Source organism: Mauremys mutica, chromosome 17, assembly GCF_020497125.1.
Source record: "Mauremys mutica isolate MM-2020 ecotype Southern chromosome 17, ASM2049712v1, whole genome shotgun sequence".
NCBI classification, from domain to species: domain Eukaryota; kingdom Metazoa; phylum Chordata; order Testudines; family Geoemydidae; genus Mauremys; species Mauremys mutica.
Genome location: NC_059088.1, coordinates 25938835 through 25956464, shown reverse-complemented (window position 1 = coordinate 25956464; position 17630 = coordinate 25938835). Strand labels below are relative to the sequence as shown.

The window sequence follows — 17630 nt, the reverse complement described above, 5'->3', positions numbered from 1 at the left end:
TTGGGTAAATGGAAACTTTTTGAGCACTTTGAAATATTTCATTTGGATTTTGACCATATACCACCCCCTTTTCAACCTTTTTTTAAAGTCTAAAATTATATTTTGAAACAAAAAATTGTTTGAACTGAAAAAAAACCAACCCAAAACTTTTCATTTAGAAAATGCCGAAACAGAACGTTTCTTTTTCCACTTTTGTTTGGGCCAGGGAATTCATTGAAATTGACCCTTTCCCATGAACAGTTTCAGTTTTGATGAAATCAGCATGTTTTGGTGAAAAAAACATTTAGTCAAAAATTTCTGACTGGTTCTAGCTGCTATCGCTTGGGCTAAGGATGTCTAGCTGGGGCTGTAACAGATTCATCTCCTCTGTGAATTGGCAAAGAGGGGGACCTGGAGCCTATGCTTACCAGAGGGTTTCAGTTGTGTCTGGGGGGCCGCAGTCAGGGATCAGGAACAAACAGAGTGAAAATTTTCATCCAAAACTTTTTTTCGCTGAAGAGTGCAGGTTCAGCAACACCAAAACCCTGGTGAATTCAGGTCAAAAAGAAAACCAAAACCAAAATTGAAAAGAAAAAAAAAACCAACAGAAAAGACCCCGTGTTCCATTCGGAGAGTTTCAAAATGAAACGTTTTGATGTTTTGGTTCAAAATGACTTTTTGTTTAAATTATTTAAATTTTTAAATATATTTCAATAAAAAAAAACATTTTAAAAAATGCTCAAAATTCAAGCAAATCATTTTGCTCCATGTCGAACAAAGTGTTTCATGTGACCCAAAACTAAGTTTTTTTTCCAAACTTTTCAATTTGCCCAACATTTTGAAAAATGTCACATTCAGTTTAATTCGAACCGACTTTTTCCTTGATTTTTCTGAATTGCCAGAGAACCAAAAGATATAATTTGCCCAACTCTGATCGGGCCTCTGGTGCTAGGAGCTGTACAAACTCACAGAAAAGACACAGTCCCTTACCAGAGAGCTTCCAATCCAACACAGAGGGCAACTCTTCATTAAACCAACAAAAGTCGAGTATATTGAAAAAAGAATGGCCCAAACCATTGTAGTAGTGAATTAAGAACTAAATGTAATTATGACCACCAATAGGCGAGGCTTCCATGTCACACTTCATATGAAAGAGAACGCCTCTGGCCTCACGGCATTGTGGGTCAGTGCTGAATCACAGGGAAGAGCGCCCTCTGCTGGCACAGAAACACGCCCTCCTGCAGCAACGTCAGACGTCTCCCATCTACTCACCGACCTAGCCTGACCCAGCCCAGCTCATATGGCCCAGTTCACTCAGATCGCAGGCGGAGTGAGGGAAATAAGGAGTCAGCGCTGTGCTTCTAAGGAGAAGGATTTGTCCTTATCTCTTAGGCTGCCGAAGGGCGTGCCGATTCTGGGATTGTAGGCGCTGGTGGAGCGGCAGTGGTGTCCTACGCACGATGTAAGCCGTGCAACACACTCTGTATTGGGGTAGCTGACCTGGGTTTCCAGGGTCCGGTCAATTGTGCATAGGCCCCGGGTGCAGATGCCGCGTACCCCGAGCGAAGGGGATCTTCTGCTGACGTAGGAATATCACCTCCCCGGATGACGTTAGCTCAGGACCAGCTGGAGAGAGGGATTGTTTAGGGTGGCTTTAAGGAAGCCTCACCAGGCACAAAGACAAATTTGGGCTGTGGATCAAGACATGTTTCCTGTTGCTCAGCGCAGAACAGTCTCTCTAAGGGAGGTAGCCATCACATGGGGGCATTTTAGGTGGGACCAGGTGTCCTGATTTTATAGGGACAGTCCCAATTTTGGGGTCTTTTTCTTATATAGGCTCCTATTAACCCCCAGCCCCTGCCCTGACTTTTCACACTTGCTGTCTGGTCACGCTGGGTGGGACCAGACAAAGCACTTTGAGATTAGAATGGGGAAACGATCCTTAGACATGGTCTGTGGTAGGGTGGGACCGGATGACCTCCTGGGTCCTTTCCCTCTTTAAGAAGCTCACAGAGTTCCTGATCTCCTCACTCAAACTCCCATTAATCCAAAATCTTGCGATGCTCCCAGCAGAAAGCATAGGCTGACTCCGACGTGTACCAGTCTGGGCTCCACAAGCCCTGCGTCTGTTCTCGGTCTGATTAAAGCAAACGCTGCTGTGATTCTAAATACTGTGTGCACGGCGCGTTCCCTATTTTAATCCCTAACTCAAGGTCAAAGGCAGAGCGCATTGATTTTAGTGGGAGTTAGGCACCAAAATCCCTTGGAGGATCTGAGCCTAAGATCACACATCAAGTCTGCAGCAGAGGATGAAACTCAGGACTCCTGGGTCCCCACCTAGCAGCCTATAACCACGGGGCCGTCGTTCATTATTTCATGCAGCATCATGGCCCTAGACTCTAGGTGCTTCGGAGGAAGATGCAAAAGAACCCCGTGCAGTAGCTAGATTCAGGATAGGCAGCCAGCCCTGCCTAGCAGAGATGCTCTTAGGGTTTTTTTAGTTCTATCTATTGCTAGCCTCTGGGTTTTTTAGCATTTACTATTCTACGTCTGGCTCTTCTTGTTACCCACATCAACCTCCCGAACCTCTTTGACTCCTGCTCAGTTCTTGGCCTCAATGGCGTCCTGTGGCGAGAAGCGCCTCAATCTGGTTTGAAAGCCTGGCGCATCAGTACCGTGTAGGAACGATGGTGCCGTGATAAGGGCCCTCGCCTATCACTTGGTAGACCTGTATTCAAGTCCCTGCTCTGCCACAGACTTCCACTGGGAGCTTGGGCATCTCACTTAGAGGGGGAACTGGGCCCTAGAGAGGCTGTCTAAGGGAGAAACCAGCACTGAAGATAAGTACATTAAAGATTAGTGAGATGCTTGGATGCTATGGGGATGGGAGACAGATAAGTACCTATTTGTATCATGGACCAAAACCTTATGGTGCTGGGTGAAGTGCAAACACAGACCAAAAATACAGTCCTGAGACAACAGACGGGGGCGCGGGGGAGCGTACAAGGAAGCTGCCAAGATTTGTCAGCACGATAGGTCTCAAGTCACTTGCAGCCTAACCGAGAGAGAGAATCATGTCTCGTAATTTAAGCAGATAGCAATAACTTGGAGATCACAGGGGCGTCAGAGTCCCAGCTGGAGAAAAGCTACAGGACAATATGTTGAAGCTAAGTCATCTGCCGGGCAGCTCATCCAGTCAATCTAATTGCAAGCGTCTGGCCGTGCCTTGCGAAGGCAGTTAACAGAGGCCATTCGCTTACCCAGTGTCCAGATTCTTGCTCTGCTGAATGGGTCAGAAGCGGGTGGAAACATCCAACCGGTTTGCAAAGCCTTAATGGCAGGAACGCTCTTCGGAGGCGTTGTCTAAAGGAGGCATGTGCCCTCTAAGGCCCAGTGAGCACCAGGAGCTGCATTCCCAAGGCTGGGAGTGACCCGCAGTAAACACAAAGCGAGCACAGCTACAAATAAAGAAGCTAAATTAGTGAACTAAGGATGGGCTGAGGGGGCGCAACTATTTAGTTCAACGCTTGCATCTGGCAGGAAGTGTGGTCTAGCGGGTAGAACAAAACTTTAGGCATCAGGACAGCTGAGCGTTGAGGTTCAAATATATTCAAGCTAAAGAACTTCCTTGTAGGTAGCAGCAACGGGAGGCAGTTTTGCCTAGTGGATAGTGGGGACATTGCTGCAGCTCCTGTCTCTCTCTCTTTCCCTCTATGTCAGTTTCATCATCCATGAAACAGGGATGAGGACAGATCTGCAAATGAAAAGCTCAGTATTGGAGCTCAGGAATGTGACTTTGGGACACTGCCGCCTGCTGATGTTCGTTAGGGGGTGAAATTTTCAAAGCCAAATAAAAGATTTGGATGGCCATTTGCCACTCAAATTAAAATCGTAGCCTGCATGTTCAGAATGCTGTGACCACTAATATCAGGGGATAGCCGTGTTAGTCTGTATCCACAAAAACAACGAGGAGTCCCGTGGCACCTTAAAGACTAACAGATTTATTTGGGCATAAGCTTTCGTGGGTAAAACACCCACTTCTTCAGATGCCATACTCTAAGTAACCCTCAAAAGACACCCCTGTCAATAGCCTTGGAGGAACTTGATGTTAATTTTTTTATATATAATATTGATGTTTCTTTTTAAGCATTTTTTCAATTTTTAATTGATTTAAATTTTCACGGTGACTTAAGCCCCATAATTTTGTGCATTCCCCCTCCCCCCCCAAATTTTTATCGATTTACATTTTCACAGTTGCAGGAAATTATGGGAAGGTCAGGCAATGTGGGGGAGGGGGAGAGACCAGGCAAGAGATGGTCAGATTCAAAAAGTTAATGCTTTATAACCGTTAGAACACCAATTGTCACAGTATACAAAGGGCATATCCTTAAACCCAGCTCTAAGAAGTTCTCAAGCCACACTTTGCTTCCTTTGCCTACCTGTACATTTCAATTGTAATTGATGGAAGTATGTTTCCATGGGTTTGTGTGTGCGTCTGGCGCAATTGACGCTTATCGACATTCGCCAATAAAAATCGCATCCTTCCAAGTCCCTTAGCAAGATCACTGTAATTCTTCCCTGTTTTATAAATGGGGAAACTGACGCACAGAATACTTTAACTAATACAAGGCGACAGAGCCTGGGAATGGCAGAGCCAAGAATGGGACTCGGATTGACTGGGGGCGAGTGCTTGGATCGTTAGCCCAGGCCGCCATCCCCTGAGGGTATTTCCCAGCCAACGTGATTCTCTATCCCCGGATGAGTCTGACTCTTAGCTCAGTCCAATCTAGCAGGAGGGGACCTACCACCAGAATTCATTCCTATTCCTGGGGAGACAGCAATCCCTTCTTGAGATGCACGTCTCCACCCCTGCCCCCTCATGGCTCCTCAAACAATCCTCCGGGTGCGAACAGAACGGGCGGTAGATCCTCTTGCTCTGAAAGAATCCACCTTCTCCCTGGAGTCCACTCCATCCCTGGTGCCTGCCAATCCAACGGCCGCCACTGAGCTCACACAATGTTTTATGTTTGGTTATAGAATTATTGAATGTCCCTCCTCACCCCCTGCCCAGCATTTACCTTCTCTACGGATCATTTGAAAGGTCAAACGGCTCCCACCACTCAGGTCTGTCCCATCGGTTCTGCGGGACGGAACCAAGTTTGTAACGGCGTCCGAGACCGCTCGCCACGTCTGGGGAGGGGCTGCTCTACGCGGGTCTCCCAACATGACTGAGGTTCCTGTGCAGATGGAAACTTAAACACCAGTGCTGCCTCTTTACCTGCAGCGGAGCCCCCGTCATGGGGGTGTCCGGTCACACCCAGCTCTCCAAGAGGATTGGGGCATTCGGTTCTTCATGATGCCACGAGGCTGGCTCGTTGCTCTGCATCTCTTGCGAGCCTTAGACCTAGACAAAATAGGCCTCCTTCTGGTTTAAGATCTGACACAGAGCCAGAACTTTAGGGGGCATGCTCGGGTCTTGAGGGGGAGTGTGTGTGTGTGTGTGTGGTGGGGGTTGAATCCTGCCCTCTCCCAACACTTGAGAGGGAACTGGGGGGTGGCAGATCGGAGGCTTGGAGTCCACCTCGTTTTACACTGCATTCTGAGCATCCCATCTCCAAAGATTCAGCATCAGCAGGAGAGAGCCTGAGACCCCACTGCTGGCTCCTGGAGAAGTCTGGAACAGTTGCAGCCAAACCCGATCTCTTGGGGTGCAGCTCAGCTCAGATTTGCTCCCAGTATTAATGTCATTTGGGATCCCAGGGCTCAGCTGCCCGCTTCACTCTTTGCCTGTGCTTTCAGATGACTGCATCCCAAACCCTTGTATGAACGGAGGGACCTGCAGTGAAGAAGGAGACCACATCAGCTGTATATGTCTGCCAGGCTATGGAGGAGATACCTGTGAAACAGGTGAGTCCGGGCGCGCACCGCAGACACAGCCTGAAATGCTGCTGTGTTTTGAGGAAACGTAACAAACCCACAGCCCGCTTGGGCTGCTAATTGTGCTGCGGGTCACGGGCAATTTCAGGGCAGCAGCCGGGATAGAACCCAGATCCTTCGGCTCTAACAGCCACCTGAGCTCAAGTGGCGGAGGGGCCTATGGTGCAGTTCCGATTCTGTCCAGGAGAGGGCAGTGGCACGCACACACCAGTTTAATAAAAAGTCGTCCCTAGTCTTCATACCAACCTGGTCTTCAGACCAACCATGCTGGTTTTTAATTTCAAGGGAGTTCAGTGGCAGAACTGGTGGACGCTAACTCTGCAGTGCATAAAACATAGCCCTTGGATAGCCCCGGAGCTGCAGGGACCCCATGCTAGCAGTGAGAGAGGACCTCAGGTGAGAGAGGACCCCATCTGTCCATGGCCTCTCTACTAAGATAGCCAAGAAGGGGGCAAATTTAATGCCAACCAAGAAGGTGCTTTTGTTATGTGGACACCTCTTCATCTGGATCATGACCCAACAATTCAATTCACGTGGGCCTCCACCCGTCTTGTGGAGCTTCAACTCAAAGATCTAAAGATGCCTGGCTGCATACAGCCCCCTAAGCCCTCCTGCCGACTACAGGGCTTCACTGCTGAATAACACAGCTAGAGAATAATCAGGATAAAAAGTGTCCTGAGCTCACACCCTGGGACACATAACTAGCGCTGTGGGACGGACAGAAGTGCCGTTTCGCGAAGGATTCCAAGATTTTGAAATGCAGCTTTGTTCTGAATTGGAGCAAAACCTGAACATTTCAAAAGTCTCCACAACAAAAAAGTCCAGCATAATTTTCTTTTGGGTCCACTGAAATGTTTCGCTTTGATTTTAAGTAAATTTTGTATTTTTATATATATATATATATATATATATATATATATATATATACACACACAATAGTTTTAAAAAATTTAAAAGGAAAAATTGAAACATTTTGTTCCACAAATGTCGAAATGGGATGTTCTGACAATGTCAGAACTTTTTCCTTTCAGTTTTCTTCCTAAATGAAATTCCAGTAAAACAGACCCAGTCTTGCAAAGTGTTGGCCTTGTGACGGAACTGCACAGTTCAGTGATACTGAAACCTCAGCGCTTCAGGACCCAAGTTAGTGATCAACATTACCCAAAAGAGCCCCAGTCATGTGAATTCATTGTTTCATGTACAGATTTTATACACCTATAAAATATTCTCACAGCAAAAGACTGATCAAGTATTATTTTACCAACCACAATTGGTTAATAACGGTAAAAGCATCCTGATTGGTTAATAATTAAATCACACAATGTTTTACTATCACGGGCTGCAATGAGCCACAGGAGACCACTTGCGGCTCGCGAGCGTTAATCTGAGTATCACTGACATCGTCCAATGGACTATGGACCCATCAGAGTTTCTCCAGTGAACTCTATATTGGACCCGCATTTCTCAAAGAGACACACAACCACAATCTTAGTGACAAACAAAGTGGAGCAACCTGTTAAAAGAATGTTAAGGTGTCTATGCCACGGGGCAAAACATACCCAGAAATGACACGATGGAATAAGCTAGTCGAATAATTAAGCCTCACCAGACCAGTTAAAGGCTAAAGAAAAATCCAATAAATAAATCATGAAAGACCCGAGGTTGGAGGGAAGCAAGAAGGAAAGACAGTGAACGAGTAAGCGCTATAACGCCCGCATCGCCATTGCTTTCTACCTTGGGCGATCATTTAAACCAGTGCAATGTGAGTGCAAAACATTCTGAGCTGGTGTAAATGACTGAGCTAGGCGCAAAGCAATGGAGAATCAGGCCTATAAAATGCAATAGAAAATTGGGCTGCTAGGGGAATTGTTCTGTTCAGAGACGACTCTGGAATTCACGCGCATTTACATTAACATCCCTTTGCCCTGTTCTGGCAGAGAAGTACAGTTGTGCTCACTTTAAATCCTCTTTACGCTGCCCCAGCAGGGTAAAGGATGCATAGCGCAACTGAGAGAACCAGGTCTTTGGACTCGAGGGGAGCTGTAAAATAGCCATTGATGGAGATGGATGATCCACCATACCCTCCTGGGTGTATGTCTGGAGGATCCATGTGAATCTGACTCTAACCAAAATATTGGGCCAGATCCTCAGCTGTATAAACTGGCTCCATTGACTTCATCCAGTTTACATCAGCTGAGCATTTGGCCCAGGATTCATAATGTGGTGACCAGACAGCAAGGGTGAAAAATCAGGACAGGGGGTGGGGGATAATTGGCACCTATATAAGACAAAGCCCCAAATATCAGGACTGTCCCTATAAAATTGGGACATCTGGTCACCCTATGCAAAGCCCGTCTCAACCAAAGCATGTTACGGGACGAGGATTTGTGCAGAACACGGTTCTCTCTTGATGTTTCTTTGGAAAGGAGCATCTGACAGTTGCTGGGAGTAGCTGATCCGTCTCTGGACGGACACACTTGTTTCTCTCGCTTCTCCAGGCATCTCGTCTCTTTCTCCCCTCATTGGCTCTCTTGTTTGTCCTCTTTCCTCCCTCCAGATCTGGAGACGTGCAGGCCAGGCTGGAACAGCTTCCAGGGGTCCTGCTATAAACATTTCGCCATCCGAAGGAGCTGGGAGGATGCAGAAACTCAGTGCCGGCGTTATGGTGGTCACTTGGCCAACATCATGACCCCCGAAGAGCAGAACTTCATCAACAGTAAGCAGCATTGCCTTCAAATATCGGGAGCAAGGCCTCCCTAGAAGCATGAGCTGGGGGCTTCAAAATCATGAGAGTTAAAAAACAAACAAACCCAAAAACATTTGAGCTCCTTTTTATTTGCCTTCAGGTTCCAGAGGCTAAGGAACATGCCTACACTGCATTGCAAATGGTTGTCTCTAGCTATGTGCAGATAGCAGCACATGTTTGTGTTTGTAAGTTTGTTCCTAGGTAGTTTCTGTAGCTTTGGGTCCAGGAACTAGAATTCCCAGGATGCACTGCAGAGAGTGTGAGGGCATTGGGGAAGGGGAGAGAGAGAGAGAGAGAGAGCAGGAGAAATGAGAATGTGAGCTGCGTGAAGGAGCGAGGGGAATAGACCTTACCCTTGCAGTTATCCAGCTTCCCGAGTCTTCCTCACGGCGGTTGAGGTACAAAAATTGGTGACGAGCCTTAAAAAACCCCAGTGAAACCGAAATCTGTTTTAGGGTTAACCAAGGACCTCATAATCCTGCTGCTGCTACCTGCTGTTGCTGCTCCCAGGGAAACTCCAGCCTAAAAGCCTGCTGCTGCCGGCAACTGCAGCTTGCCGAGAAGAGAAACTTGAAGGAGCAGTATCTATTTTTCAAAGTGCTCCTTTTCCCCAGCTGGCACGTTCCCCTGCAGTTCTGAGTACCCAGCTGCAGTGCGAACAGAGTTTTACAGGGCCAGTCAGCAATTCTGTGACCAGAAAATCTTCCCGGCTGATTGTTCTCTACCTTTCTTGCTGACGCCTCCAACTTGCTTCCACACACTTATTACCATGACGCATGTCCTGCTTCCACTGTTCTTCATGCCTCCCCCAGGAGATCTGCCACTCCCATGGGAACAGTGGAGGTCTTTCTTCAGCAACTATGTGCTTGCTTTAGATACTTCTCCATATACTCCAGAAAAGCAGAAAGACTTATCGCTTCATTGCCTTGGTCCCGAAGGACAACGAATCTTCAAACATCTTCCTCCTTATCCTGACATACTGCAAAATGTGACTCTCTCAGCCCTGGAAGATCATTTTAATCCTTCACTCAATGTTATTGCTGGATGCTTCAAGTTCTGTTCCCGTGTATAGATGCCTCCTGAGCCCATCGACCACTACATGGCTGCCTTACATGAGTTGAGTGCAACCTGTGTATTTGCCATTTTCACAGATGAAATGATCAGGGATCAAATTGTCATGAAGACAGACAGTTACAAGACTGTCTGAAACTATGCTAAGTAGACATCATTGAACCGGTTGACTCATCCGAATGGGTTTCTCCTGTCATTCTCGCAAGGAGGCCTAAAGGTGCCCTCTGCATGTGTGGATTTGAGAGCTCTACATTCCAACATAGTGGTGGATTGTCACCCTCTAACCAACACCAGTGAAAAGTTGCTCATCTTGAAGGAAGCAAGAATTCTTATCACCCTTGATTTATTCTCAGTGTACCACCAGATACCCTTAATGGAAGTATCCCACATGTACACAGCTTTCATCACTCCAGAATGCTTGTTCCTAGTCAAACGGATGCCATTTGGGTTAGCCTCTGCAGCATCTGTATTCTAGAGAATGATGCATGTGATCTTTAGAGAGATAATGGCGTCCTTTCAAGAGGCCAGTCTGGTGTACGGCAAAGATGATTCTGAACTTGATGTCATCCTAACAAGGGTTCTAGAAAAACTCCAACAACATGGACTTACTCTCAGGAAAAAAAAAAGGCAATTCTGTACTGACTCCGTGACATATAGGTCAGATTAGCTCTTGGAATGGCATACAACCAAAACCAGACCTAGTGAAAGCCATTTGCGAAGCACCAGAGCCAGACAATAAGGACAAACTTTTATCCTTCTTGGGCAGGGGTTCTCAAACTGGGGGTTGGGACCCCTCAGGGGGTCATGAGATTATTACATGGGGGATCGTGAGCTGTCAGCCTCCATCCCAAACCCCGCTTTTCCTCCAGCATTAGTAATGGCGTTAAATACGTAAAAAAGTGTTTTTAATTGATAAGGAGGGGGTCACACTCAGAGGCTTGCTATGTTAAAGGGGTCGTCAGTACAAAAGTTTGAGAAACACCGTGCTTGGGATTGTGCGAATACTATTCAACGTTTGTATAGCAGTTTGCTCTGAAAGTCGTTCCTTTGTGTCATCTCCTAAAAAAGAACGTGGGGCTTGAATGGGATGAAGTGCGCAAGAACAGCTTTAACAACATAAAACATGCAATTTCCACCAGCCTGACTCTTAGCTCTTTTGCGTCTGCGATGCAAATGATTGTCACCACAGATGCGTGCGAGTATGGTCTTGGTGCTGTCTTGACTCAGCTAAAAAATGGACGAGAAGTCACTATTGCATGTGCCTCCAGAGCCCTGAGTGCTCCAGAAAAAACTGATCATGTCCTCGAGAAAGGTCTGGCATGTTTCTGGGCAGTAAGACACTTCAGAACCTACCTGTGGGTAGATTTATCTTGAGATCGGAGCACAAGCCTCTTTCGATTCTATTCACCACGCCAGCTTCTGGTCGACCAACTCTGGTCAAGCATTTGAGCGCTGTGAAGGAGTGAGGGAATAAAACTTACCTTTGCTGTTCTCTAGCTTCCCAAGTCTTCCTCACAGGGGCTCAGGTACAAAATAAACCGACGTCCGTGGGACCCGGGTTTGTACACTCGGTGTTTCCAAGACTGTGCTTGAGTGTCCTCACTGCACTGTAGATCTGGGTGTACAAGTGCTGGCCCTGGGTCTCATAGCTGGGCTAATGCGTCCACACTGCACTACACCGACCTTCTGACTCAGATCTGTGGCTTGAGCTGCATCCACACTGATAGGCCTTGGCCCTAAGTCACAGTGGGACTCAGGCTCTGACCCACCCCCCTAGCAGGATCCTAGGACTCGGGCCCCGAGTGTTCGCTGACCCGAGTCAACTGATTTGTGTGTGGACAGAAGGGGCTGGGTTCAAATCTGAGTCAGAGCCCAGCCTTGGCGTGCAGTGTAGACAGGCCCTACACATTTTTGAGCTTTTCTCTGCAACCACGATGGTTAGAAACTTACTTCTGTTTTTCAGTGAAAGCTGAGGGCTTGTCTAGATGAACAAGTTAATTCATGATAAAATGGGGTATAAATCTACACCGCGCTTGCCTGCCGCGCACCATGTCTGTCTGGATCCTGCTGCCGTGCACTGAAAATTCCCTAGCGCACTTTAATCTACTCCTGTTTCAAAGCAGGGAACTCCCTCTGCGGCCTGTGAACTCTTCTTCCCTCCCCAGGGCAGCATTTCCTGCTTTTTGTTGCTGCCGGGAGTGCAGCTCCCTTGCCTTCCTTCCGATGCATTAGCTAAGCCAGGGTGATGGCAGCAACAACCTGCAGATTAGACAGTGCTGCTGCATGTGTATGTGCAGCACGTGTCTGAGGTGCGCACGAACATGCACATGTGTGTATGCACGTGTGTGAAAGAGGCTTGTCTCACTGAAAGTGGTGAAAGCCACAGAGGTAAATGATCATGGAAAACTCAAGGCTAGCTAGATAGGATGTGTGGGGATAGACGGATAGGTAGAAACGAAGGTTTAAAGACAAGCAATGAGCAATCATGAAAAACCCAGGGAGGGAAAGAAAGACGTACAGTGGGACACGATGAGAAAGGGACAGAGGATCAGAGAGAAAGCGGATGCTGCAGTGGAGCAAAGAAGCAGTCCAGGGCCGGAGGAAGGGAAGGAGTGAGACAGGGGAGAGGAAAGGGGGTTACGTGCCCAAGGCTGCCGCCCTACCTGGCAGGGCTGGCGCTTGCAGTGTGAGCAGTGGCCCTGACCAGAGACGCTGGGGAGCGGCTGCAGCTTGGAGTGCGGGGTGAGAGGATGGGGAAATGGATGGACTCTGCTGCCCTCTCCTGGAAGGACCCAAGCACGAGCCCCGTTTAAACGAAATACCTTGAGCTCGACGCTGGGCCGCCCTGCACTTTGTGCATTTACCTCAGTGCACAGGGGTTACCCGACGCTACCAAATCACAACGACCGCCTCGGACCCTAGAGCTGGTCGCAGTTGCTTGGGAGTTTTCCTGTTTCGTCTAAATCCCACGGGAAGTCGGTCAGCCTCCCACACGGGTCCCAGGCTAAATATCTAACCAGCCATCTTGGCAGGGAAGTCAGGTCTCCTGCATCAGGGACCAGCCCCTGAAGGATGAGAGTCAGGCACCCTGCATCCAGGTAGTTCCCTCATTACCCATGGGGGGGATTCTTGCCCCTTCCGCTGATGTGAGCCAGGATACTGACCCAGCTGGGCCACGGTTCTGATCCAGTCTGGGGATTCCTGCTGGTTTAATTTGCCCTGCACTAACCGCAAACCCTCTTTGGATTCCAGATCAGTACAAGGAATATCAGTGGATTGGCCTGAATGATCGAACCATTGAAGGAGATTTTCAGTGGTCTGATGGGAGCCCCGTGGTAAGTCACAAGGGGTCCGTGTGCTACTCTTCAGTGCAAAGGCCCCTGTACGTCAGCGTGAGAGCTCAGTTAACTAGGCACAGAGACTGGCTTAGCATGGCCATTTCCAATCAGACACAGTAAAGAGGGGGAAAAAAACCCTCTCAATGGCCCTTTGTTCTTCACAATCACTCGGAAAATATTCTGCAGCTGTGAGGATGAATCAGACACTTAAATCATACTTTGCATTGAGAGTCTGCTGGGTACGTGGTCTCGCTACCCTGGAAGGCAGGCTGTAAACTCGTGCCAAACCACCTTGAGCTTGGACAAGCTAAGCCAGATTTGGCTGGGAGGCCGCTGATGAAAACCGAAGCGCTGGTTTCAGGGATTCAGCCATAGGCATTTTCCGTCTCTGAGTCAGTGCTGGGCTACTGCCGAGGCATTGGGCTGCTTCAGGGATCTTTGCAGGAAAGACCCCTCCCTTCCCCCCGTCGTTGTTAAGGGCCAGGGCCCAGGATATGAATAGGCACTTTGGCATCGCTGCGTTCAGCAGTGCAGCGCTTCACTGATTCAGGAACCCACACCTTATGAGCCTTAATCCCGCTGACTATCAAAGTATCCAGGCCTGAACAGTCAAGTGCTCAGCACCCACACTTGGGATCAGATTCAACCTGGGGGGCGGGGGGGGCGAGAGAGAGTGTGTGTGTGTATGTGTTTAGAGATTACTCACTGCTCTCAATGGGAGCTAAGAGCGGCTGAAGGCCTACTCTCAATTACAGGTGCTGAAACCTTGCAAGAATTCTTGGCCGTAAGCCCTCATGGTATTTTTTTCCAAAGCAGAGGGAGGGGGGAGCTAATTCAGATTAAATTCCCTTTTGCTGCACCTCTTTCAGTTCACTGGGCAGTTTCGGGGGGGGGGGGTGTAGTATTCCTCTCTTTCTGTTGCTGTGGGCAGTTAAACCCACCACCCCAGAGGTGACGGCATCTAAAGGGAGGGTGTAGAGACTTTCAGGGTTACTGTCTGACATCCTGAAGGGTTTCCATGGTAACCTTGGGTTGGCCGTTATCCCTTCCAGGGCAGGCCTGCAGGTTATCAACCTTTAGAATTGCTCCCGATGCTACGCCTCGCTAAACCCAACCCAGCGAGCGTGATGGACTTTGGCACAGTGGCTTCTCCCTCCCTTGGGGGTCTTGAGTTAAAGACTCGCTGCCTCTTGCTAAACGACACCATTTAGCTCGGTGACAAGTTATGCAGCCAACACAAGATGAAATTCTCTGGCCTGTGCAACGTAGGAGGTGAGACTTGAGCACAATGGACACTTCTGGCCTTAAAAATAAATCGATCTATGAATCTCCCCAGCCCCGGTCCAGTCTCCTACCTCTAATGGCAGCCAGGTGACTCTTTTGTGTTGGAGCCCTGTCTGCAGTGTATTCCCCGCTGTGGAGTTCACTCATGCTCCTTTTCTTGGCAGCTCTATGAGAACTGGTACCACGGGCAGCCCGACAGCTACTTCCTGTCTGGAGAAGACTGCGTGGTCATAGCGTGGCATAACGGGGGGCAGTGGAGCGACGTGCCTTGCAACTACCACCTGTCCTACACCTGTAAAATGGGCCTAGGTAAGCCTCGGTTGTACCGCTTCTTCCACCGGCGCCGGCTTCTGCTCTGAGACCTAGACATTAGCATGGGGGCGGGGGGAAGATTGCCATTGAAAAGGTTTTTTTCCCAATGGAAAATGGGCCTCGTGCCAAAAATTTAGACTAAAATCCTGCCCACCCCCCACTTTTTTTTGGTAGAAATGAGAAATGTTGGTGAAAAGTTTCGGTGAAATTTTGAATTTTGAAAGGTTCCTCCCCCCACCTCTGTCGTCTCTGGGTTCCCTGAGGCAATGGAGGGGGGGAATCGTCTTGCAGAGGGGCTACTTATCAGGAAGGTGTGGGGGGGGTCATCTTGCTATGATGTACTTGTGGCGATGACATCACGTCTACCATGGCCAAGACAGTGTCACATCATGCATGACCTTTGACCCTTTGTCTCCCTTTCCCTCATCCCCCAGTGTCTTGCGCCTCCCCGCCCGAGATAACAAACGCCCACCGGTTTGGCAAACCAAAGCAGCGCTATGAGATCAACTCCACTGTCCTGTACCGATGCCTGGACGGCTTCACCCAGCGCCACTCGCCCGTGGTTCGGTGCCAGGAGGATGGCCGGTGGGAACGGCCGCAGCTCAGCTGCATTCCGAGTGAGTGCTTGGCAAACGCAGGGCTGAATCCCTAGCCGCGTCGCGCCTTTGATTTCAATGAAATGATGCTGAGTCACACCAGCAGGGGATCTGTGCCCATTTACACAAGTTCAGGATGTGGTCCCTAGTCTCTCAGCTGGCTAAAGAGCAGCCCAGGTGACAGTTCTGCGGAGGCTAGAACACGGGCTCCTTTCGCCAGCGCTGGCGGAGGGTGGGTTTTTGCATTGCTCATGCCCCGAAGGTCAGGTGATTTCAACGGGCGCGCAAGCAATGCAGAATCAGGCCAGCTGTTTCCAGATGGGCATGGTGAGACTCTAAGAAAGGTCATTAGATGCCATGTTCTACAGCGGGACGTCATTGCCTGCAGGATCAGGAAGGGATCTGCCCCCCATGTGTCACTCAAAGTCAATTAGATGCATTGTGGGAGCTTTCCACCGACTGATGAAACAGCAGCTATTGTCCTGGGCTGGAGCCCGGACACAGAACTGGGTGGACTAATGTTCTGATCTGCTCTGGGAGGAGGTGGGACGCTGAGCTTGCGTGGTCTGCTACAGGACCCCATTGGTGGCGTATTGGGCTAAACGGATCAGTTGTCTGATCCCTTATGGCAATGGGTGAGCTAACCCAAACCAAGCAAAGATGCCGTGTCTTGAGCCCCGTGTGTGTATTTTCCTGAATGGGGAGCAGGAAGTGATGTATACGTGGGAGGGCTAGTGCAAAGACTTGGGTGATCTGCTTGAGCATGCCTGGCAACTTGTGAGAGCCGGAGCAAAACATGTATAGCAAATAATTGATCCCATCCGCGTGTCGTCGAAAATCCTAGCTCATGACAGATAGCCCGAGGAAATGCACGTGTGAGCTTGATGTGGGATAACACTGAGCCTTAACGAGCTGCTGGACAAGCAACTCATGAACTCCCAGTGCGATGGGTTGGCCAAAAGGGCAACGCCATCCTTGGATGTGTAAAGGGGACGCGTGAGTAGGAGCAGGGGGGTGTATACAGTATTGGTGAGACCAATCCTGGAACACTGCGCCCAGTTCTGTATCCACGATTTTAAAAAAAGTTGAAAAATTAGAAAGGATGCAGAGAAGAGCCACAATATTCATCTGAGGGCTGGAAAAGACGTCTTACGGTGGGCGATTTAAAGAGCTCAGTCTGTTTAGTTGGCAAAAAGAAGACCAAGAGGTGACTTTATTCCAATATCTAAATACCTTATACCATATAAAAACACCAGATACGGAAGGGGTCTTTAATCTGGTGGGGAAAGGCAGGACAAGAACCAATGGCTGGAAGTTGAAACCAGAAAAATTCAAATTAGAAAAAAGGTGCATATTTTTAACAGTGAGGGGGCTGACCGCTGGCATAAACTACCAAGGGAAGTGGTGGAATCTCTAGCTCAGAGGGGCTCAACCTATTTACCATTGCGGGCCGCATCCAATACTACCTGTATGGCCTGGAGGATGTCACATGGGCCGCGGCTGTGTGCTGATTGGGCTGCAAGCGGCCCGTGGGCCACAGGTTGAGAACCACTTCTCTAGCTCCTGATGTCTTCGCATCCAGACTGGCTGCCTTTCTGGAAGATGCTTGAGTCAAACCCAAGTTATTGGGTTCAGTATCGGGGTAACTGGGTGAAATTTTCTGGGTTGTGTTATACAGGAGGGCAGACTGGATGATCTAACGGTTCCTTTTGGCTTTAAAAATCTATGAATCCAACCATGCTGGCATCTGACTGATGTTTTTGCTCCTTGTATATTTCTCTCTGAAAAGTTGGACCAAACCCTTGATGACTGAGGATGGACCCAAGATGGAAGACATCCCTTCCCAGGGCACTGAGACTAGTTCTGAATGGAAACGGAGCTGGGAATATTCTTTTGTAAAACAGTCTGAAAACCAGCAGGAAAAGCAATGATGCCTTCCTCCCCATCACGTTTTTTTTATGTATGTATAAAGAAATTCTAATGACTAAATATTCCCTTTAAAAAAAAAATTGAGAGCAACATAAAATGTAACTTTTCACTTTGTGGAAGGAGTATTTTGTCTCAGGTTCCTGCCGCAAAACCCCACAGCCCATTTTATGGGGAAAAAAATCTGTATCTGGGAGGAGTGATGTGACGTCTCTCCAAAATGCACCCCTTTGTATTTTCCCCACCTTGGAAAAGACGTTCCCTGGTTTCACCCAGCTCTGGGGGTTTGAACTAGGGATGGGCCCCACGTTGGGCTCCAGAATCAGATCTGACCCGGGATATGCCTGGAGTTTGAGCAGGTTTGCAATTTGGGTTTCAGCGCCATATGCCGTTGTACTCACCGCCGTAGGGTGTGGGGCCTTGCATGGATCCTCCTCTCCA

At 48.6% G+C, this 17630-nt stretch overlaps 1 protein-coding gene across 4 annotated transcripts in view; it reads left to right on the top strand.

Moving 5' to 3' along the window:
* The window catches only part of BCAN (brevican), a 53676-nt gene extending 36399 nt beyond the window's left edge, over window positions 1-17277 (top strand). For all 4 annotated transcript variants that reach the window (XM_044992100.1, XM_044992099.1, XM_044992098.1 and 1 more), the window contains 6 exons: window positions 5779-5886; window positions 8474-8632; window positions 12986-13068; window positions 14520-14664; window positions 15102-15284; window positions 17053-17277. In XM_044992100.1, the coding sequence (XP_044848035.1) occupies window positions 5779-5886; window positions 8474-8632; window positions 12986-13068; window positions 14520-14664; window positions 15102-15284; window positions 17053-17069 (695 nt within the window). In that variant the 3' untranslated portion in view covers window positions 17070-17277. The remainder of the gene's footprint in view (window positions 1-5778; window positions 5887-8473; window positions 8633-12985; window positions 13069-14519; window positions 14665-15101; window positions 15285-17052) is intronic.
* The last annotated feature ends 353 nt before the right edge of the window (window positions 17278-17630 follow it).